The sequence below is a fragment of the Triturus cristatus genome, chromosome 1_2 (assembly GCF_964204655.1).
Source record: "Triturus cristatus chromosome 1_2, aTriCri1.1, whole genome shotgun sequence".
NCBI lineage: Eukaryota > Metazoa > Chordata > Amphibia > Caudata > Salamandridae > Triturus > Triturus cristatus.
Window position 1 is genome coordinate 32,698,384 of NC_140580.1, and position 22,901 is coordinate 32,721,284.

Here is a 22,901-nt window from a genome sequence, read left to right on the forward strand (position 1 = left end):
CACAAGTTTGAAACTTAGGCATCATAATTGATGATGCACTTAGTATGCATCCACAATTTGTTGGATGCTACCAGAAGCGACTAGAAAAACCGTAGTCAATGCCTTAATTACATCAAGGCTTGACTACGGCAATGTGCTCTATGTGGGATCAAATAAATCAGTGATCCACAGACTACAGATGGCCCAAAATGCTGCAGTTAGACTTCTATGTGGAGTCCCGAAGACCATCCCCACCTCGACTTATCGACGCAAATTACATTGGCTGAAAATCGAGAGTCGAATAAGATTCAAGGCACTCAACTACATGCACAAAATTAAATCCCGCAATGCTCCCAGCTACCTGCTTGCCCTGGCCAAACCATACATTCCTTCCCGCAATCTTAGATCAGCCACCCAAGGAAGGTTTGTTGTCCCCAAATTTAAATTGGCCCGGATGGGCGGCAGATCTGTCTCACACCTAGGCCCCTCACTTTGGACCTCTCTTCCCACTGCTCTTCGAAATGAGACAAACTATATCAAGTTCCGCAAGTCGCTAAAAACCTGGCTGTTCGATAAATAGAAGGCTTTCTGTCTATCATGCCTTGACCTGCTTCTGCGCCGGGAGACCAAACTAAACGAATGGCTTTGACAAGGCTTGAATATTTTTGTTTCCCTTAATCTTATTGAAACTGGTTACGCTGATTTTCCATTATGAATATTTTTGGGAAATACTTGCATGCATCCACACATGTTACTAAATGATGCTGCAAAGAAAAGGTACCTGAAATTTTACAGTAGTTTAGCAAAACGTTATTTTTCCTGCTTTCATTTTTATGAAATTTTTTTTTTTAAAGCAAATAATCATCAATCTTGCTTTCAAGCTTCTGCGAATATTTACATCAAATCAGAAAGCATTCTAGGAACATTATACATAGCCTCATATTGCTAAACTTTGACAACATGTGTACACATTATTTTACTGAAACCACTGTCAGTACTGCAGTCCGAGCTTACATTTACGTAGAGTGCTGACCCTAATAATAAAGGCTTTCAGTTAATGAACCATAACTACAGGTTTGGACAGCATTAACATTTCGGCACAAATATTACCTTAACTGCAGACAGTGCCCACCCCTAATCCATAATGTGGTATTGCAAAATGGCAGCCAAAGGGTTTGTGCTGCAGGAGGTTGGGCCTACTTGTCCCTAGGACAAAATATACATAAAAACGTGTTGCCCTTGACCCCAAATAATAAGTCCTGGGCGTCGGGCTATAGGAATACCACATCCCTGCTCTAGACAGCCACACAAAGGGAGCTGAAGGTGTGCCCTGCATATCTTGATGGCTCATCAGCCGGCTGATGGGTCTATCTGAGCTAGAGTGATGGGAGGGGGAGTTGACACTGACACCCGAATAGGGTTGTGCCTGTCCTCCCTCAAAGAATTCTCCACCCCCTGTAGTGTGTCTGGAGCCAGGGCAAGGAAGGGCAGGGACTTGTGCACTACAACGAATGTTCTTTGAAGTCTACCTACTTCAAAGGCTAAAATGAGTATAAGCACTGGACCTGTGACACCATATACTCATAACACTTCTGGACTGAGGATATTCTGCTAGGAAGAAGAGCTGGATTGCTGTCAGGAGGGGCTGACACTTTGCTGTTTGCTTTGCTGTGTCAGCCTGCTGCTTGCTGCTTCTGTCTTGGGAGTGAAAGGACTGGACTTTGCTTTCTACATCCTGCTTCCAAGGTTCTCCAAGGGTTTGAGTTAAGCTTGCCCCTTGTTAAGAAGTCTCAGGGCCGTCAAAGACTTCCTCTGCAATCACCTCAACCCTGCTTCTATGAGTCCTACTCTGCCAAGTGGTGCCAAATCCAGTTCCTCTGCCCTTGGAAGTGAGTTCTGGTGATACAAAGAAGAAAGTCAACGCAACAACTCCAAGCATCGTTCGGAATCGGCGCATCATCCCCGAAACTCAACATATCGCCGCTGTCTGCACCAGAGCATTATCCCCAGCATCATCCCCGCTTGACGCAATGACTGCGGCTTACAACACAGGCCCTAACTTTTCAAAGCAGCACTTCCAAATAACTGCCGCTGTGTGAGTCTCGAGCATCGCATCACCGAAATCTGCAATGCATCGCCCCAACTCAGACGCAGCGTCTGCTTCAGCGCTGTGGAATCGATTCAGCATGACTTGACTTAAGACATTATCTGGGCGCAGATTTCTTCATTGACATTGCCCCCAGTAAGGAACGCTCTATCGTGTCTGCAAACAATGCATCACATCCCCTGCCTAGCAGTGAGGAACCAATGTAGCACCTGCTTTTTCAACGCTTTACCTACCCTGCACCTCCCATCGTCTTTGATTTTTGATTCATCTAAGGTACTTTGTCCTGATCAAGTGCAACCATTGATTTTTAAGAACTACAACTTTATTTAATCTTTGAAAATTCATATCGTGACTTGTGTGTGTTAGATGTTTGTTGTTTTGGTCTTGTTTCATTCAGATACATATTGGCTGTTTTTCTAAATTAGTGTGGAGTCCTTTTGTAGTGTTTTCACTGTATTACTGTGTGAGTCAATCAATCAATCAATCAATCATTTATATAGCGCACTACTCACCCAGAGGGTCTCAAGGCGCTGGGGGAGGGGGGTCCGCTACTGCTCGAACAGCCAGCTCTTGAGTTGCTTCCTGAAGGCGAAGTGGTCCTGGGTCAGGCGGAGGTGGGTCGGGAGGGAGTTCCATGTCTTGGCGGCGAGGTAGGAGAAGGACCGTCCCCCTGTGGTGGCTCTTCGGATGCGGGGGACGACAGCGAGGGCGTGGCCGGTCGATCGAAGCTGGCGTTTGGGAGCGTAGAAGTTGAGGCGGCTGTTGAGGTATCCTGGGCCTTGGTTGTGTAGGGCTTTGTGTGCGTGGGTGAGGAGTCGGAAGGTGATTCTCTTGTTGACCGGGAGCCAGTGCAGGTCTCTCAGGTGTCCGGAGATGTGGCTGCAACGAGGGATGTCCAGGATGAGTCGTGCTGAGGCGTTCTGGATCCGCTGGAGTCTCTTCTGGAGTTTGGCAGTGGTTCCGGCGTAGAGGGAGTTGCCGTAGTCCAGACGGCTGGTGACGAGGGCCTGGGTGACCGTCTTCCTGGTCTCGGTGGGGATCCACCGGAAGATCTTACGTAGCATGCGCAGGATGTTGAAGCACGACGAGGAGACAGCGCTGACTTGTCTGGTCATGGAGAGGGAGGAGTCCAGGATGAAGCCCAGGTTGCGTGCGTGGTCTGTTGGTTTGGGTGCGCTGCCTAAGGCGGGGGGCCACCAGGAGTCGTCCCAGGCGGAGGGTGAGGATCCCAGGATGAGGACGTCCGTCTTGTCCGAGTTCAGTTTCAGGCGGCTGTTCTTCATCCATTCGGCTACCTCTTTCACCCCTTCGTGAAGGTTGGCTCTGGCGGTGGCGGGGTCGTTGGTGAGGGAGAGAATCAGCTGGGTGTCGTCGGCGTAGGAGATGATGTTGAGGTTGTGCTGGCGTGCGATGTCTGTGAGGGGGCTCATGTAGACGTTGAAGAGGGTAGGGCTGAGCGAGGAGCCTTGAGGAACGCCGCAGATGACTTCGGTGGCTTCAGATCTGAACGGGGGGAGGCGGACTCTCTGTGTCCTTCCGGCGAGGAAGGAGATGATCCACTCCATTGCCTTTTCCTGGATTCCGACGTTGCTGAGTCGCTGCACTAGTATACGGTGGCAGACAGTGTTGAAGGCCGCGGAGAGGTCTAGGAGGATGAGGGCTGCTGTTTCTCCGTTGTCAAGCAGTGTTCGGATGTCATCGGTGGCTGCGATCAGGGCGGTCTCGGTGCTGTGGTTGGCCCGAAAGCCAGACTGCGAGAGGTCGAGGGAACTGTTCGTCTCGAGGAAGGCGGCCAGCTGCTTGTTGACGGTCTTCTCGATGACTTTTGCAGGAAACGGGAGCAGCGAGATGGGGCGGTAGTTCTTGAGGTCGGTGGGGTCGGCTGATGGCTTCTTTAGTAGAGCGGTGAGTTCGGCGTGCTTCCAGCTCTCCGGGAAGGTAGCGGTGTCGAAGGAGGTGTGTGTGTACAAATACTTTACACATTTCCTCTGGGATAATCCTGCCTGCTGTTTGCCAAGCTATCAAGGAAGTGAGCAAGGGTTATCTTAGGTGTGTAACACACTTACCCTGACTAGAGTGAGGGTCCCTACTTGGACAGGGTGATAACCACTGACAACTAGAGACCCCATTTCTAACACTAATCCAAATTATTCACAACAGAATCATTCTTACTCATTTGTATCAAACAAGCACTAACAAAAATAATAGGTCTAGCTTGATTGTAATTGATTGTAAATCTTTATTTGATTCTATTAAATAATCATAAAAAAATTGAAAAGTATATTCATCCAAAAAATAACAATCAGAGCAATAAAACAAACACAGATAAAACTGGTGGTATCACAGTTAGATAAAACAGGGTTATTAAAGCATATAAAATCAATGAACTCATAGCTACTCTCGATAATACTACAATCACCTAGTACTAAAAGATTGCTGAGTTCCAACAGGAACGGGCATATTTAGAATGCACCTACAGCATAAATTTCAGTTGTTTCAGCTACCGTTTGTGACAAAAGAAATGCTGGCCTGTGTTGACACAACCCTCAGTTTCCCAAAATAGGTATCAAGTGCCTACAATACACCAGCATATAATAAATACAAAAAAGGTCAAATACTCAAGTGACTGAGAGGAAATACCATCACACGGGCACGGTTGAATGCAGGAGAAATCGTATTGGCCAACTGGAAAATTAGGATAGCTTCTAATGAAGCCTATTCGAAATTTCACCAATACGGATCTCTCCCAGTGTCAAGTAGGGCTCAAGGCCCTCTCTAGTTCTAATGATCAAATAGTCTCTCAAGGTACCTTTATCCTTTTTCTTGATTCTTTTGCGTCTTGAACAAAAAGCTGCCTGATCTTTACACTCTCTCCCTTTCTCAACGTTTGAGGTGAGGAGTACAGTTCGGGTCTGACTTATAGGTCCACCGACCACTTGATGTGACCCATGCTTACAATTTAAGCAATCCTCTATCTTATCACGGTTAAGAGCAGTAAACTGATTGCTCCAAATCAACATCCACAAGAGCGTGCAAGCAAATCTAATTCCACGCAGACTAAATTAAGTTCTTTATGCATAAAAAAATTAGAAGTACCCAGGCCAGACCTAATAGCCCTCTACAAAAATGATCAGTTGCAATGCCGGTAACCCCATATTCCAGCCGCATAGGTCAAAACAAGAAGGCACTTCAGTTTATTTCCTCCAGCAAGGAGTGAATAGCTTTGCTGCCCACGCTGGAAGCAATCTTAAATAGGGTACCACAAGATTGATTAAAATGCGTACAGCGATTAGAGAGCCAAGGTGCCCAACTACTCCTTGCATCAAAGGTTATTCCTAAAAAGGGAAACTCAGTAACCTTGCCGATGACTTTAACTTTGATGGATTTCAGCATCATTTTACTGGTTCGCCTACCACGTATGTTAAAGTGGGTCTTAGAAATGTTTGTGTCAAGGTCTAGACCATCCACAAACCTCCAGTATGTACGTAGACTTGACTTTAGGCATATCTTTGCCACTATTTATTAAAAAATAATTAAGATCATTAACGTACAATAAAAATAGGACAGGGGCCATAACACATCCTTGCCAGACGCCACTGGAAGGTAAATAAATTCAGTATGTTCCCCTGCATCACCATATCCGACTGAGGCTCTAATCCCCATATGCAATGCTTGTAAAAAAGTTACCAATGGGGGCATACCAATACAGGTTAAAATATCCCACAGTCAAGACCAGACAACCCAGTCAAAAGCAGTGCTTAGGTCCATAAAGGCCAGATAGAGCGTTCCTTGCTTAGCTATGGTATATTTTCCTGTAATCAAATTAAGGTTTAAACATTGCTGTAAGGTCCCCAAGCCTTCCCTAAAGCCATTTTGTTCAGGAAAGAGAACAGAGTTATTCTGCACCAAGGCCTCTATTTGGTAAAGGATAATCCCCCTCACAATTTTACCTGTGGAATAGACCAACGATATGGGCCTGTATCAGCAGGGCTCCTGCCTATCACCCTTTTTTAAAAAGTGGGACAATTATCGCACATTTCCATGACTCTGGGATTTTTGTCTCTGGCTACAGCATATAGAACATTAGTTAAAAGGGGGGCCAATAGCTCATCATTGGCCGTGAAGTGATACATTGTGATGCCGTCTGACCCTGTGTCCTTATTAGCAGATCTAGCCATAATTGCGATGATAACCTTTGAATACTCAGAGGAGATATCCAAGGGGATCTGGAGACAAATACATAATTAATGGTGGTACCACAACCTCGGCCCCAGCCCACTAAGTAGGGGGCAGGTTAAGGTGATCCTCGCAAGATCCACTATACCAATGAGATCGGAACTGTGCAGGGCCTTATATAACCTGTGGTCAGGTAGTAGTGCACGATCGGTGGGCACATCCTGAAATTGGAAAGAACCAGCTATTGTAGTAACCAAACCTCATTTTGTGTTAAAATTGCCCCCTAACGATAAATTTGCATTTGCATCCCAATTTGAATGATCTAGCATTCAGAATAGACAACCCCTGAAGAAGGGTCCCTGTCTGGCAGCCCAATTCGTAAACTGGATGATAGAAATGAATTAGGAAAAAATGGCTCTAATTAGGCAGCTCTGCCCACACAACCCGCATCCCACAATGATCTAGTGCTATCGGGGTGATTTCAAGCACCATCGAGGTCCAAATTAAAATCACCAAACCCCCACCCCTCCAGTCTCTTTGTCTAGGGGAGGCCAAAGTAGGCAAAGAGTAGCATAAGCTAGCTTGTTTTAGGCATATGTGTGTTGTTGTGTGATATGCCTGGATGCAATACCAGAAAACTCACAAAAGGCACCTTGATGCTGGTCAGACAGCATGTTGTGTAAAGCCAAGGATTGTAGATAGCATATTTTAAGTCACACCTTTAATTATTTAGGCCACCACTTATGAAAGAAATTCCCCAAAACCCTCTATCTTTTTAATCCCACTTAAAAAACTGTGGTCCACAATAGACTTTTGCCCACAAACAGCTAGAAGCAGTCTTGTAGGCAAGAACTATTGTGTTGTGATGTAATACTGTAGAGCCTTTGGAATCAATTCTAAAACTTGTGGAATAGAAAGAAGGGACAGCTGTTTTGCTTCTTTCTATTCCACAAGTTTTAGAATAGAAATAGGGTTTTGGTGATTTCTGCAGTGAATGTCCTAGAACAATCGCCAATCTTTTCCCTAAGCAGTCAAACTAGAAATATTCCGATTTTGTTCCTTCCTCATTCATTGTTTTGTATGTCTTTACTTCAATACCTTCCACTTTATTTAGTGTTTGAAGGGTCATACACTCCACCACCCCGCGTCTTCAGAGGAGGGGCTGCTAAGTCGGTTCTTCTGAAATCATTGTACCTTTGTAAAGTAGCCCTCATATATCATGCAGTCACTCAGAAAAGGTGTTTGTTTCTGAAAAATAATCTTCCAAAGCAGGAGCTTGTTTTGTGAAAACAAAATAGCAATGGCCCTGACATCCTGGTTGCTTTCTCTCAGGGATTGGGGGGAGGTCAATTTATTTTTTCCTGTTTGGGACCGTCAGGCTTTTCCTAGTGGTCCTGCACAGAAAACGTGACGTTGAAACATTCACTTGAAATAGGGGGGGCCATGTGATATCGGTCAACCAAGGGTCCAGTATCTGAAGGGCGGCCAGTTGAAGGTGTCCACCTTCGGAGCCAGCAGAGACTCCACTGGTGGAAACATGTTAGTTCAACATACTCATTATAGAGCGGGTGGATTAACAGCTTGCATGACAGGGTACTCCACCGCATTTGTGGTGCAGCACTATGTCCACCAAATGCTAAATAAGGAGACCTGTCCCTTCTAATTCCAGTGCTTGGTTCCAATAATGACTAATGTGTGCTGTGTTGCTTTAGCAGATCTCTTGGATAATTCACCTTGTAAAGTACTAATTTGAGAGTACAGATGTTCAAATTGCGCTCTCTTTGCCCTCCCGGTGATATGTGTCTAAAGATTACTATCCCCGTGAGAACTGTTTTGAAGTTGTCCTATGCTGCATGTAAAGGTGCTGTGCCGGGTTTGATGTGATGTATGACTGTATCCTTTGCTGAAGAGGAGCTCACAAACCTTAATAAAGGAGCATCTGTTTATGACATGTGAAACTTGCAAGAGTTTCTCATGCCATAGCTTGCAATTCTGTTGTAAATCTAACTTATGATCGAAAAATGCTGGTGGCTTCATTTTAGCTTTCTGACACTGGAGATCCAGAGCCAGATGTATCATTCTTTCATGAAGCACAACTCAGCAAGCCACTCCGTTGCCCTTTGTGAGAGGGAAAGGGTAGGAATGTGCCATATTTACCATTATACGGTGCATACCTATCATTTTTCAGCGCTGGTGCCCTTTTGGCTGCCTAGCGCCAATACAGGTACCCTTACATCATGGTGCAAGGGTGCCTGCGTTGTAGGCAGGATTTGTTTTTGTACAGGAAGGGACACCTTCCTGCACAAAAACAATCCTCAGAGGCATTTTCCTCTTTCTATGTGTGCTGCAAACTGCAGCACACATAGAAAGAGGAGCACATGAGGAGAAATAAAGCTATTTCTCCTTGTTACAAGCATTTTGACGCATTTCCGGGTCTACCACTATTGGTAAATCTGAGAATATGCCACAATCCAAGGGGGGATGCGTGGAAACACACATGCTGCACCTATGGCACGCCTCCCTGGAGAAGAGTAACTAGATTTATCAAGCAGGGCCATGTAAAGTGGCCTTGCGTGGCCTTGTAAATCTCCCTTAGGTTTCGCGTCACCCTTGTGCCCCCTTATGTGGCATAAGAGGGGCACAAAACCTTGGTAAATCTGGCCCCCAATGATTTCAAATCGAAATCTATAAAAAAACGACTGTTATATCTTCAGCTTAAAAAGGAATAGCCTAATAGACAAAAACAATGATAATATTCCTAGACTGAGCTCCAAATGTATAGATGTAAATGTCATAAATGAATTCTCATGCTCAGTAGTGTTCCTCCATCACTCCTGAAATGAGTAACCGTACATAGCTGGTAATCTTTTCCAATTCTGATTATCGAAACCATGTTTATTAATGCACTAATGCTTTTTCTTTGCACATGAATATGAGCTAAATGTATTACCAACATTTCAAGAATTAAATTAAATTCTAAAATAAATACTTACAAAAATGAGCACGTTGAAGGCGAACATGAGGTATTTCATAATAATCAAGACTCCCATTGTAATGTCCGGGCTGCACCTGGGAGAAAAGAACAGGGTTCCAGGTCATGCTGGAAGTTTTCTGTCATTTTTGCATTCATAAAACTTACATAGAACATAAACTTAATCAGTGGGCTCCAGATGCGTGCATGCATGTGTGCGGCTCTCTCGCATGTGTGCAATAGCTGTTTGCTTGTACACATTTGCAACCCACAGGTCACATCTTGGAATCAATGCAGAAGCTGCTTGTTCCAGGTGGCATTTGTGGTTTAGTAAAATATTGAAACCATCCATTCTGTTTTTCATTTTGAAATCATCTGCTTACAAGAATTGCATACAGAAGAGAACAACTTTCAGCCTAAAACAGGAAGATCATTACTATACTAGCCTCAGTGGTTTTGGGGCATATTATCAAGACACGGCGTTAAAATTATCGCCGCTTTAGCTTTTATGAACTTTGGGGAGATGCTAAAAAGTTGGTATCTCTGGTGTCTAACAGTAAATAAATTTAAAATCTTTTTCACCCAATATTCCTTTTTCCCTCTATTTATTTGCAAGTTCCTGAAAGTCTTGTATGCTCTTTTCATAGTTTGAACGTGTTGTTACTGTGTCACAGGTTGTGTCCGCGAGTTGTCTTCTGGCTTTGTTAAGGTAAATTAACTTATCCATTATGGGTTTGTGTGAGGATGACAATCTAATAATAAAATCCTCTGACAATGGAGGAAATATCGTTATAATGGATAAGTTAACTTACCTTAACGAAGCCAGTGCAACAAATCCCCCTGGCAGGTCTATTGTGTCCTCGAAAAACAACTTATTAGAGAACACTTCAGTTTATATTGATTGCTTTTTGAAACCATTAGTAGTGAATCTTAGCTCTTATGTGAAAGATACGAAGGACTTCTTGAGAAAAATTGCCAACATTGAATGGGAACCTGACATGCTGCTGCTGACTTTAGATATAACCAGTCTGTACACGAGTATACAACATCAGAAAGGACTGGAAGCAATAGATTTCTTTTAGAAAAAGAGACATTTTAAATATTTTCAACATAATGTCATGTAATTGGAATTAATTGCATATTGCCTCCACAACAACATATTTTTGTTTGCAGGAGAACTGTTTCATCAACAGCAGGGGACTGCGATGGGCATGTGCTTCGCCCCCAGCTATGGGTACTTGTTCGCTGGCTGGTGGGAGAAGCAGGTGGCCTGGGCAGGGAAAAATAAAATCTGGCTCGAAAAAGTGGTCCTATGGTCTCGTTACATTGATGACCTCTTCATTGTGTGGAGAGGGTCAATGGATGGATATATATATATATATATATATTCACTTAAAAAACCATAGGTTTCACAGATGTTATAGTTAGCTGGACATTTCACTCGTAAAAAAACCATTGAAATTCCCCCGTTATAGTTAGTTCAGATAACTATAACTCGCGCGCCCGCAATCCACTGCTCATGACGTCACATATTACATCACTCATGACATGGTCAGTGGCATCTCTCATGACATCACTGATGACATCATCCTTGTGATAGAGTGGCGGTCGCGCGAGTTATAGTTATCTGAACTAACTATAACGGGGGAATTTCAATGGTTTTTTACGAGTGAAATGTCCAGCTAACTATAACGTGTGAAACCTATGGTTTTTTAAGTGAATTTGCAAGGTTTTTTAAATGCTAATTCCTAACTATAATGTGTGTGAAACCTATGGTTTTTTAAGTGAATTTGTAAGGTTTTTTTAAATGCTAAGTTATGTATGCTTTATTATATTTTTTATATATATATATATTTTTTTAAGGTTTTTCACCGTGCGCGCACCCCGCGATTTTTTGAAAATAAAAAATAAAAAAAATTTCACCCTTCGGGGTCCTTCAGGGACCCCCTGACAAAGGCTAGGGGGTTAGGAACTCTCTACCCTGCCCCCTTTTCACGTTCTCCACCTTTCTTTTTCACTGTCACACACAAAACAAACAAAATGGCGGCCGACACTTCCTGATTTCAACCGATTCGAACGTTGACTGACATGAAACCACCAATCAGAATTACGCTCGCGCACGGCACCGTGCGCGCACGAGTGCGCGCCTATAGATATTTATGTACTTTTAACTGCAATTTTCTCAGGAACTACTGAACAGATTGGCTCCATATATGCAAAAGGCACATCCCTGACCTGAGGACTACCTATTTGCCAAATTTCAAGTAATTCTGTTCAGCCGTTCAGGCTGTACCTTCGACTAAAGGTCCTATGGGAAAATGCATGGGGAAAACGTGTTTTGGGACCCCCCTTTTTTCTCAGCCCCCGCTTGACGAATCACCCCGAGACTTTCAGGGTAGGAGCTGAGCGGAGTACCCCATTAGTTTTGAAAATTTCGCGAGGATTTGACAACCGCCGCCAAAGTTATTCAAAATAGAATTTTCAGATTTCCTATGGAAACTCGGTCCTAACTATAACTATCTACTGGCGACCGCCAGTAGATAATATATCAACTCCAAGCACTCTCAAACCTCCGAACTTCGGCGAGAAAGAATGCGCGAACTCCTCTTTGTGGTAAGTAAGAAATTGTTTTTATTGCTCTCTTCTGTCTGCTATGACGCGTTTCGGCAGGTAAAACGGCCTTGATCACATGAGGCTGGCTTAGCGGGAAAGACATTTTTAAAGTTACTACACCCGTGTCATGTGATGGCAGACATAGTAAACAGACAGATAATGTGTCAGGAATACTGCAGCAAATAACTTCAAAAAGCAAATGCATATATAAATATTGCAAAATGTTATATAGAAATAAATAACAAACAAATATCATACATCCCAAATATATAGGTGAGCCAAATTGTACAGTAAAATTTAGGAATCACACCCAATGAAGGCAAATGCATAACACGCTGTCCCACGAAGATAGTATTGCCCTGAAGACTCCAGGTAATATACAAGAAATGTCAAGAGCCATCAAGGGGCGTTCCTTGTGAATAACAGTATAAGTACTCATGTTAAAATTACAAGGACACGTCCTAAACAATGGCAAAGTCTAATCCCCAATGCAAATCGGTCACTTAAGACAGAGCTGACTTCGGAAAAAAGGGCATTGTTCATTATAAAATAATTGCTTAAATGCATATTGTACAAGCATATCATATATAGATGGGATCGCTCCAAAATTGGGTTAAAGATTGTGTGATACCTTAGTGTCAAGATTACCCAAAGATAATATCATGACATCATATAATGCATTTAGAAAATGTAACAGGCTGCAGTGATTACATAAATAAATAAGTCTGCTAAGCCTGGCAGAAAGATAACCCCCCTGCAAATCTGTTATCTGTAAACAGATGTTTTGTACTGTGCAAATGTAGCTATAAAGTACAAAGTGCTAATAATGTGCAAAATAGCCAAGACTAAAAAGATGTTAAAATATTATTGGTAGTAATGGAGGTGTGGTTCGAACATGTATACAGACTGGTGTAGAATACATATTGTATCAATAAAGGGTCACAAGGTGATAACTGACACTGGTACAGAAATATAAATAAATACATAAATGTGCTAAAAAGTGTATGCTGATACCGTACCCAAGAACAGTGTGTCTGAATTATAGAAAAGTGTGAAGGTCCTCCGTTGTGTTGAGTCCAAAGGGGGTCTTACTGTCTAGTTCTATTATCATTTGAGTCTCCAGCTGCCTCAGCATCCGTTCTCTATTGCCCCCCGTTTTAACTTGGGGATGGCATCAAACAAATAGTAAGTTAAGCATTTGAGATCATTGCCATGTACTGCTTTAAAATGACGTGCCACCGGGTAGGTTGCATCGTTGTTTACAATTGCTCTCAAGTGCTGAAGGCATGTGCTTGGAGCTTGGTACTGCCTACATAATTGAGGCCACAGGTACAAGTAAGGACATAAACCGCTTACTCCGTGCGGCAAGTGTAATGCCCCCTTATCTGTATTTGTGTAGGACTAAATGGAGTGGTGTAGGGTGTTCGATTGACTCCGAATTTACAGGCCCTACATGAAGCACATTTGTGGAATTCTTTTTTGGTTTGTAACCATGTACCCCTAGGTATGGATTCTGGGCTGCTTTTAACCAGTTGGTTTCTCATAGAAACTGCCTGCCTGAAGGTAATGGTAGGTTTAGTGGGTAGTCTAGGTGCCAAAACTGCCTGAAAATGGAGACTCAAACTGTCTTGTACCCCCCGAGGTAACTGCGCAGGAGTGGGGTTCACCAGCCAACAAGGATTGGGGCATCACCTGGTGTCTGAGAGGCCCTTCACTGTATGGGCACTCATGGAGGACTTCAACTCCCAGCCTGCAGCGGCCTAGGGAGTGGAGCGCGAGATGTCCTGCAACCTCAGAAGCTGAGGAGGGGCAAGTAATCACCTGACTGGGAGTGGCCACAGCAACAGCTATATTCCATCAAACCCCCAGGACATTGTTTTAACCTTTGAAACAGACACTGAGGAAGCTAATTAAGCGAAACGCGTCTGCCGGGCGTTTCAAGGTTGTTGCACACAGAGCGCTTAAAATCATTAAAGTCAGTTTGAAGCCTACCCTGGAGCTGTCTCGTACTTTGTCCTTACCTGGAGGAAGTCTGGTGGATATATATATATATATATATATATATATATATATATATATATATATATATATATATATATATATATATATATTTTCACGCTCCAAGGTTGCCCATTGATTGAGGACGCACTCAGACAGCAACCAGCTTTGAAGCCCTTTATTAGGTACAAACGTGCACCACCATGCCAAATCCGTTTGGCAGCTTACATGCCGATAAGCCTGACGCGTTTCAGAGGTTGATTCCTCCTTCCTCAGAGGTTCGACAGTTCAGTGGTGTGCTTGCTCTGACACGCCCCCATTAAATAAATAATTAACTGCTCTCAGATGAGCTCCGCCGATGCGGTATTCGCATTGATTTCTGGGATTCGAAGTCCGTGTCGTGATTATTAAGCCCCTTATGGGTGCACTCAATGTCTCTGCTGGTAACTTCTCCAAGCCCTTAGATGAGCCTCAGCAGGTAGGGCACGTTTTAAATCCTTTGTTGCGGTCCCATGACACAGCCTGGTGAATCCCAAGCTGCATGGCCCCCAAATTACCGGGTGGTGCATCCTCTACGGTCGGAGTGCCGCAAGTAAATTCACGCTCCAAGGTTGCCCATTGATTGAGGACGCACTCAGACAGCAACCAGCTTTGAAGCCCTTTATTAGGTACAAACGTGCACCACTATGCCGAATCCGTTTGGCAGCTTACATGCCGATAAGCCTGACGCGTTTCAGAGGTTGATTCCTCCTTCCTCAGAGGCTCGACAGTTCAGTGGTGTGCTTGCTCTGACACGCCCCCATTAAATAAATAATTAACTGCTCTCAGATGAGCTCCGCCGATGCGGTATTCGCATTGATTTCTGGGATTCGTAGTCCGTGTCGTGATTATTAAGCCCCTTATGGGTGCACTCAATGTCTCTGCTGGTAACTTCTCCAAGCCCTTAGATGAGCCTCAGCAGGTAGGGCACGTTTTAAATCCTTCGTTGCGGTCCCATGACACAGCCTGGTGAATCCCAAGCTGCATGGCCCCCAAATTACCGGGTGGTGCATCCACTACGGCCGGACTGCCGCAAGTAAATTCACGCTCCAAGGTTGCCAATTGATTGAGGACGCACTCAGACAGCAACCAGCTTTGAAGCCCTTTATCAGGTACAAACGTGCACCACCATGCCGAATCCGTTTGGCAGCTTACATGCCGATAAGCCTGACGCGTTTCAGAGGTTGATTCCTCCTTCCTCAGAGGCTTGACAGTTCAGTGGTGTGCTTGCTCTGACACGCCCCCATTAAATAAATAATTAACTGCTCTCAGATGAGCTCCGCCGATGCGGTATTCGCATTGATTTCTGGGATTCGTAGTCCGTGTCGTGATTATTAAGCCCCTTATGGGTGCACTCAATGTCTCTGCTGGTAACTTCTCCAAGCCCTTAGATGAGCCTCAGCAGGTAGGGCACGTTTTAAATCCTTTGTTGCGGTCCCATGACACAGCCTGGTGAATCCCAAGCTGCATGGACCCCAAATTACCGGGTGGTGCATCCTCTACGGCCGGACTGCCGCAAGTAAATTCACGCTCCAAGGTTGCCCATTGATTGAGGATGCACTCAGACAGCAACCAGCTTTGAAGCCCTTTATTAGGTACAAACGTGCACCACCATGCCGAATCCGTTTGGCAGCTTACATGCCGATAAGCCTGACGCGTTTCAGAGGTTGATTCCTCCTTGTCAGAGCAAGCACACCACTGAACTGTCCTTCCTCAGGCACACCATAATGCCTCCTCTCTCCCCATTACAGCTCGTGAAGCCAGATGGCGGTACAACTGTTAGGGGGGCGCCTTGTTTTGCCACGAAACAAAGTTACCAAAAGTGCTGGTTTCTCCAAGGTGCTCCAAATCGGGAGGGTGTGCCGTTTTGTCCGCTTCCAGCCTGCGGACCAAACACTAAGACCAACGCTTGTTCCCCATAAAAAACAAGCACGGCACACATATATATATATATATATACATATACATATATTTATATATATTTTTTTTTAATTAAAATATCCCCCTCTACTGCGCGACTCCCCCCCCCCCCCCGTGAGTCATGCCGGCCACGACTGATACCTTATACAGCTCTCCTAGGCTTGCCGTTCAATATAGTGAGGCGGGGTCAGCCCCTGTATCGTTATATTCGATACTCAAGCAATGCCTTTTATTCAATGTGTATGCAGAAGCATAAGGGTACTTTTCTTTCTTCTTCCTACAGGTAGAAAAAAGGCAGGGCATCTCCTCTGTAGCCATTTCTTCAGCTGTTGTGTTCCCAAACATTGTATTCAGCAGATAATGTACATTTTCCTTCTGTGTTTTTAGGTCTCGCCTTGCTATCGCGTAAGCGATCGCCAAGCGAGACTATTGTAAAAGGGCTTTTCAAAGTGCTCCCAAAAAGCGGATTGCATGGCTAGCACACGCACAATCACGCGCATCGTGCCGCCATGCACTCCGCTTTTGGGAGCACTTCAAAGGGTCCGCTCCCATGCCTGGAATGCGCTCCCACGCCCCCAAGTGCGCGCGCGCCACGCTCCGCCGGGCTTGTTACAGGCGCGGTTCACACAATTGACTTTGGACACATACGGCCAGGCGTGGGAATTCTGAAAACGTGTTTCTTTGTTTCCCGAAGACAATGAGTCTACCAACATTTTGGTTTAGACTAGCTGTAAATAATTTTGAAACACTTCACGAAAAGTGACAAGCGCACCAATGTTATCAGGTGCGCTTCTCAAGAACGGAAATTGGAAAGGTCTGAATGGGCAACAGTAAGTTGTACTCACTTTAATATGGGATTTGCTATTTTCATTGTGAGTTTCGGCTCTGCAGCGCAAACGTATTACACGTCAGGATCCTGTATTTGCGATATTTTTTTAATGAAATGCCGTTTTTTTCTGCAAGGTCCGGCCAGAGACCAGCTCTTTCATAGCATCACCTTTGTTCAACTTCAAAGACTCGCTGCTTATTTCTGTTGCAAGCGCGCAAGCCAGTCACCGAAGGGTGGAAGCCCCGCCAGCAGACACTGTTTTGCCAGAGACTATTTCCTGTCATACAGTATGTTTTTTAGCCTTACTAGATTCGCTAGATAACCTCACCACCGCCTACCAATGATCCGGCACGGAAGAAATCACAGCTTTCCTCACCTCACCTTATGCTGGTTAAGTAATCTCTTGTCTCCTTTGGCATGCCGTATCCGCCTCCCTCCCACATCCCCACACCTAGCCATCCGGGCTCCACCTTAAAGGGCCGCGCACTCAATAAATAAATGAACACTATTATTATTTACATTTAACTCCGCAGTAGGGAACTCGTATGATTAGCGGGTATAATTGTAGTGTATTATTATACTACACCCTTTGCATAGCGCTTACTACCCCTATGTGAGGCGCTATAGCACTTCGCCACACAGATGGCACTATACACCGTGTGGGGTGTGTGCTTGGTTCTGTGCTGGTGTTCATAATGAAATTAGGTGGGAAGTGTTTCTATGTAGTGAATTCTGCAAAATTAGGGCTCCAGGGCCTTAAGGTGACATGTACCGGGGGTGACAGGAAGGGCGGGGACTTCACTGGCTGGGTGCCATACGCCAAAGGTCACACTACGCAAAGACTCACTCTGCAGCCACATCACAGAGGGTAGTTACAAAGTACTGAAATCTGCACAAGGATCCAGCTTTGCACTGCCCTTTATTTATTTCCGTTTATCGCGCATTCATGTAGCACTAACTAGGGAGAGGTTGTGGCCTTAGGGCCACAGCTTATTTTTTTATTTTTTATTTTGCCTAGATACTTAACAACTAATGAATGTGTCCTTGTGTAACATAACTGGTGCTCATATAAAGCGCTCCAATACGTTTGGGTTGAGTTTGCGCTATATTAATCTGCAAAAAAAATAAAAACTCGCCACGAAGGGCCTGAAGTGCTTTGCATGAGCACCACTTCCATAACACAGGGACACATAGCCAAGTGCATCTGCAGCTATCTTTACTAACCCCCCACCCTTTCTGTAGTTGCTGTTTTGAACTAAACAATGCTTTTGACACCGCCACCCTCCCCACGTCCCCCGCGTGACCCACCCCGTCCTGCTCCCTGCCTCCTTTCCCATTGCTTGGCCATAAAAGGCAAGTTTATGGCCTGGTAGCCATGTGGTGATCTTTCGACCTCTCTGAAAGTGGTGTGGCCTGCATTGATGTGTGTGCCACTGATCGAGATTTCTGTAAACCGAGCATTGCTTTGTCTTCCTCCTACTTAACATTTCTTCTACTTTAATGCAAGTTAAGCTGTGAATTCAATGCACGCTGCGTTTGTTCTCAATCTTACTCTTATCTGAGCCCAAATGTTGGCATGTGTCCCTGAATCCTTTCATTGCTCGCCAGAAGACGACTTCGAGTGGTTGGCTTGGTTTTTGTTTGGGGCGCTTATGAGTCAGACTGAGTAGTGTCATCAATGTGTGCACACAACCGTGACACATGGTTTAGTGCTGCAGTGTCTGCTTCCGACCTTCATACCTCACCACAGACCCCCAACACCCCCTGACGCTGCCACCACCCCCGGACACAGAGAACCTCTCAGCCCTCGGTGCTTTAACCACAAGGGCTGCCCTGCACTAGCCCTGGGCACATTCCGGTGCTACACCCAAGCAAGCCACAGAAGTGAATTCAGAGAACTGCATTTGTCAATAGAACAAAGGTCACGCTGGTATGTTATTAGCTGCACCATTTTAATGTGTTCACCAATGACACTCAGGTTAAACAAGCATTTGCAATGCAATAGGTCTCGCAGTTACTTGAGTTTAAGCTATTGGTATTGTAAATGACAATGCCCTTTATTTAAGTTTTTAAAACAAAAATAAAAGGCATTGTTATTTGCAATGGTAATAGCTCAAGCTTGCGTAAATGCGAGACCTATTGCATTGCAAATGCTTGTTTAAACATGCGAATCCGTCCAAATTTATTACCTACACAAATAAAACGGACAAGTTGGCCTCCTTCCATTTTTTAGGATTTACACTTGGACTTAGCACACATAGCATCTCAATGCAAAATACATACATTCCTGAAACTAGACCTGTATTGCATGCAACACAAAAACCACATAAAAGCCTGCCACATACATCATCACATTATCACAGTAACTGCTACCAAGTCTGCATGCCTCTACATACCCTTTCTATCATCCTCAAGCTATGATGAAAATTAGATGAGTCTTCATTGAAACGTTTTGTGAGTTTGTAAAACCCCTGCCCGGCGCCTTCACCATGAATGCAAAGTTCAACTGTCCTGGACCATACTGTGGTAATCTTGCCTTGCATCTCCACTTTTTAAATATGGCACCCATCAACTCTCATGATTTCTGCAGCCTGTTGATTGGCAGCTGTGACACCATGGCTACCAAATCAAGTTCAAGTCCTAAGGTGGTCCACTTTGACTTCGGGCTTGCAGTCTTTGTAGGTTCTAGAGCTACTTCTGGGCCAATCTTTCCAATACTGACATCAGTCTCTTAGATTCGCCATGTGCCATTCTCTAACTTACAAAAACCAAATTGTCTAGGTGGGGCAGCACGTGCTTAGAGCCTGACTCCCATCTCACACCACATTCCAAAAATTCCAAGAGAGTGACAAAGCACTGCACATTCATCCAAACAACCCTTGAGTATGGCCTTTCTAATATACAGTTATACTAATAAATGGTAAGAGGATGAACTGACGGCAGCTGAAAATGGACTTTACATCACAATTCCCTAGTTTCACTCTACCACTCACTCACATATCGTTGCCTCGTTTGAGTAAGGCACAGAACACACACTCTGGTTGATGTAATCATTCACTGATCCTTCTATAGGGTATTGTAAAACTACCAAAACCCATCCAAAATCGAATTGTTCATATAATTTGGCAGCCATTTCTCTATTTCCTGTACCTTAACATGTGCACTGGCCTTTCCCGGAATCTATTTCCCAAGCACCTGCCTCTCGGTGGTCTACTGAAGCTACCCTTGGTGGTCCATTGAAGGCTTATCTTTGGATCCGCATTCAGAAGACTCATATTTGAATTAACTTAGAGCAACACCCTTTGTTAAGTTATCAGATGAATCCGAAGGTACGGTTGCACCCATGAAAAGAGCGGTGCGTTGATATTTACATTGATCTTTGCGTTTCTCATCCATACTTTCTTTCATGTTTTGCATCACATGACCTTAATGGTTTGTTCACCCCCTATATACTGTAACTTTCTGCCATGTACCTATGGAGTCCACTCTGACCTCCTTGATTCAGTGACCCCTTTATATGTCTTAGGGGCTGCTAAAGAGTCCAATCGTTCCCCTATCTCTCTTTGTAGCTGCCTTCGTCACCTAAGGTTGTTTGACCAGAGCTTGTGATATTTGTAGGTATTTCCCCTTCTGCCACCCCTTTATTGTACCTACATTTCTGGGGGCAAAGGGAGCCCTACCCCTCGCTGTCCTCTTATCCTTAAGCCTGCTTGCCTGACTTTGCTGGCTGCTCTCATCCTCCACAATGGGGGCAGCACTCTCACCATTCCTCCCCACCTTTGACCAGCTGTCGTGCCACCAGAGGTTGTTTCGGGGCCCTCCCCTTCACTGTATCTTCTGCTTTTTCTGCTTTGCTTCTATGTGGTGGTGCGCCAACTATTTCTCCCTCTGCTCCCTTTGCCCTGTCCCTGAGCCCTCTTCACCCTCTCTACCAATGTCTACCCTTTCTACTTTTTGTCAACCCTTCTTTCTAGTGTCTGTGATATTTCTCGGTAGTGTGGGTCTCTGTTCCTTGGTTGATGTGCATTTGTGGCTTGTATAAATCTCCTGGCCAGCACTTGGGGGCCATTGTTAGCTGATCCACCCGTGGTGGTCCTGGTGCATGGCCCCTGGAGTGTGGTACCCCCACTGCCCACAAACCCATCTTCATTCAAACAGTCCTAGGCTCCAGTGGTCCCACTTTTGCTATCAGGTGATACACCAGTGCTCAGTCACCTCCTCAGGGGGAGCCTCAGCCAGCTCCACCACCAGGACCCCCCTGGACAACCATCTTTGGGCCCTCCCAGATCTGGTCATTATGTTTTATTCACAGCGAGGGTTCCCTCCACACCTGCATCGGCCAAGCAGGTGTAAAATGCAGATGTGATGGCCAAGTTGTAGCCATGTCAGCACTTGCTCCAGTCATTCGGCGCGACCCCCGTAGTACATGGGTACATAGAGCAGTTCCTGCTCATGCACCCAGGGCAGGCCTGCCCTGTCTTTCCCTTCATTCCTCAACAGCCTTGTATTTTCATCTGAAGGGCTAGAAGATGGCAGATAATGAAAAAAAGCAGGGTTCATGGAGCCAGTGGCGTAGCAAGGTCACGTGGTACCCAGTGCAGAAAATTTCTTGTCACCCCCGGCTTGACAAAATGGCAAAAATGTGTGTTTAAAACACATATTTTTACCATTTTGTCACCCCCCTCAGTGATTACACCCGGGCGGCCCGCACCCACCGCACCTCCCTTCCTAGGCCACTGCATGGAGCCGCCGTTCTATCTATCCCTGTTGCTGCCTTCATCCACGCGGGGTAGCAGGCAGTGGGAGGTCCAATGTACCAACTGCTGGCCATGACTAGCCCTAAGTTGCATCCATAACTCCAAGTGTGACAAGTTGTTGAGGCCGAGGCCCTGACGGTGCACTAGGTTGTGGTGGACCATAATATCACAGTACACGGCCCCCATGCTGTAGCACACAAACAGGCTGGTCATTCTCTGCCAGGGCGCACGTGCGCAGACGGGCTTGTGTTACACGCACTGCAGTTTTTCATTAAACTGATGAACTGGCGAGCCATCGCCGAGTGACTGACTGTTCTTTAGTCAGCCTCCCTGTTCAGGCTGTCCATCATGGCATCTGCAGAGGAAGTACAAAGGGGGCCTTGGGTTACGGACCCTCTCCAGTTACCGCGCAGGGCGGGAACACGGCAGCCATTTCCGCCTCGCACCTTGAAATCAATGTCACATTAAAGTCACATTCCCCGGCCAACCTGCTGGACTCCGGGAACAGGATCCGCCTAATCTGTTTGTTTACATTCTCTAGTTGTCGTGGGACTGCGGCCTCGGATGGTTAAGCAGAGATAGTGTTACCGCCCGTGCCTCGCGTGAACCCAGAGCTTTTGCCTTCTGACATCTAAAGAATTGAGACTGCCAGAAGTTAAGAGGCGGTATTAGCTTCCCAAAAAAACTCACAACATTAAGATGACATTACCCTGTGTCTAATAAGAAAGTCAAAGGGGTTGAGGAGCAGAAAGAGTACTCTTGGGGCACAAAGCCTTAAGAAGAAGCTTTCACTTGTCCCGTGTGTGCAATGAGTAAGAGACTCTTTTGGGCTGTGCAAGTGATTATTGCAATAGTTTGCAAAGACAATCAGGTAACTTATTAAAATCAACCAGATTGTAAAAAGAGTCGTTTAAGGCACAGATGCCAAGTTTCCCAATGAGCAGGTGCAGTCCAGTTTTTTCTTTGAATTGTGGGATTTGCAGTCCTAGTTTTATAATGGATGAAACGGACTACAAGTCCCTGAAGTCAAAGAAAAACCTTGGACTGGAACAGCTAGTCATGCGGGGACTGGGAAATTTCGCAGCCGGGCTGTTTAAGGTGCACTTGCAATTGTTTGACAAAGAAGTTGATGTGAAAAGCATTCTCTGGCTGTGAACGCAGACGTTATATTGCACAGGCTCCTGTTTTCATGCAGGCTGTCGAGGGCAGTGTAATATCACACAGTCTTAGATCTGACTCCTAAGCAGTAGCAGATAAACGTCGGGCATCAGATGCCTTTTGGAACCCAGGTTCCCAGGATCACCAAATACTAACACTCCTGTCCTGAGCAGCGATAAATGAGGTGACACTGCATGATTGCTTTTTTGGAAAATAGCATTGCTTAGGGCACAGCTCCTGCAAATAACAACAAGCACTGGCAAATCCAATAGGTTTAACTTTGGCTTTGTTAATGCTTGCTTATTTTGTCAAAGTTTTTTCAAAACTTCGTTGTTGTTAAAGATGTCAGGCCCT

At 45.1% G+C, this 22,901-nt stretch overlaps 1 protein-coding gene across 1 annotated transcript in view; it reads right to left on the reverse strand.

Annotated features, from left to right (window-relative positions):
• Nucleotides 1-22,901, reverse strand: part of LOC146866685 (tetraspanin-18-like) — a 311,267-nt gene that overhangs the window by 131,827 nt on the left and 156,539 nt on the right. Inside the window, exon 2 of the mRNA XM_085614475.1 lies at nucleotides 9,256-9,331. Within this exon, the coding sequence (XP_085470601.1) occupies nucleotides 9,256-9,312 (57 nt within the window). The 5' untranslated portion in view covers nucleotides 9,313-9,331. The remainder of the gene's footprint in view (nucleotides 1-9,255; nucleotides 9,332-22,901) is intronic.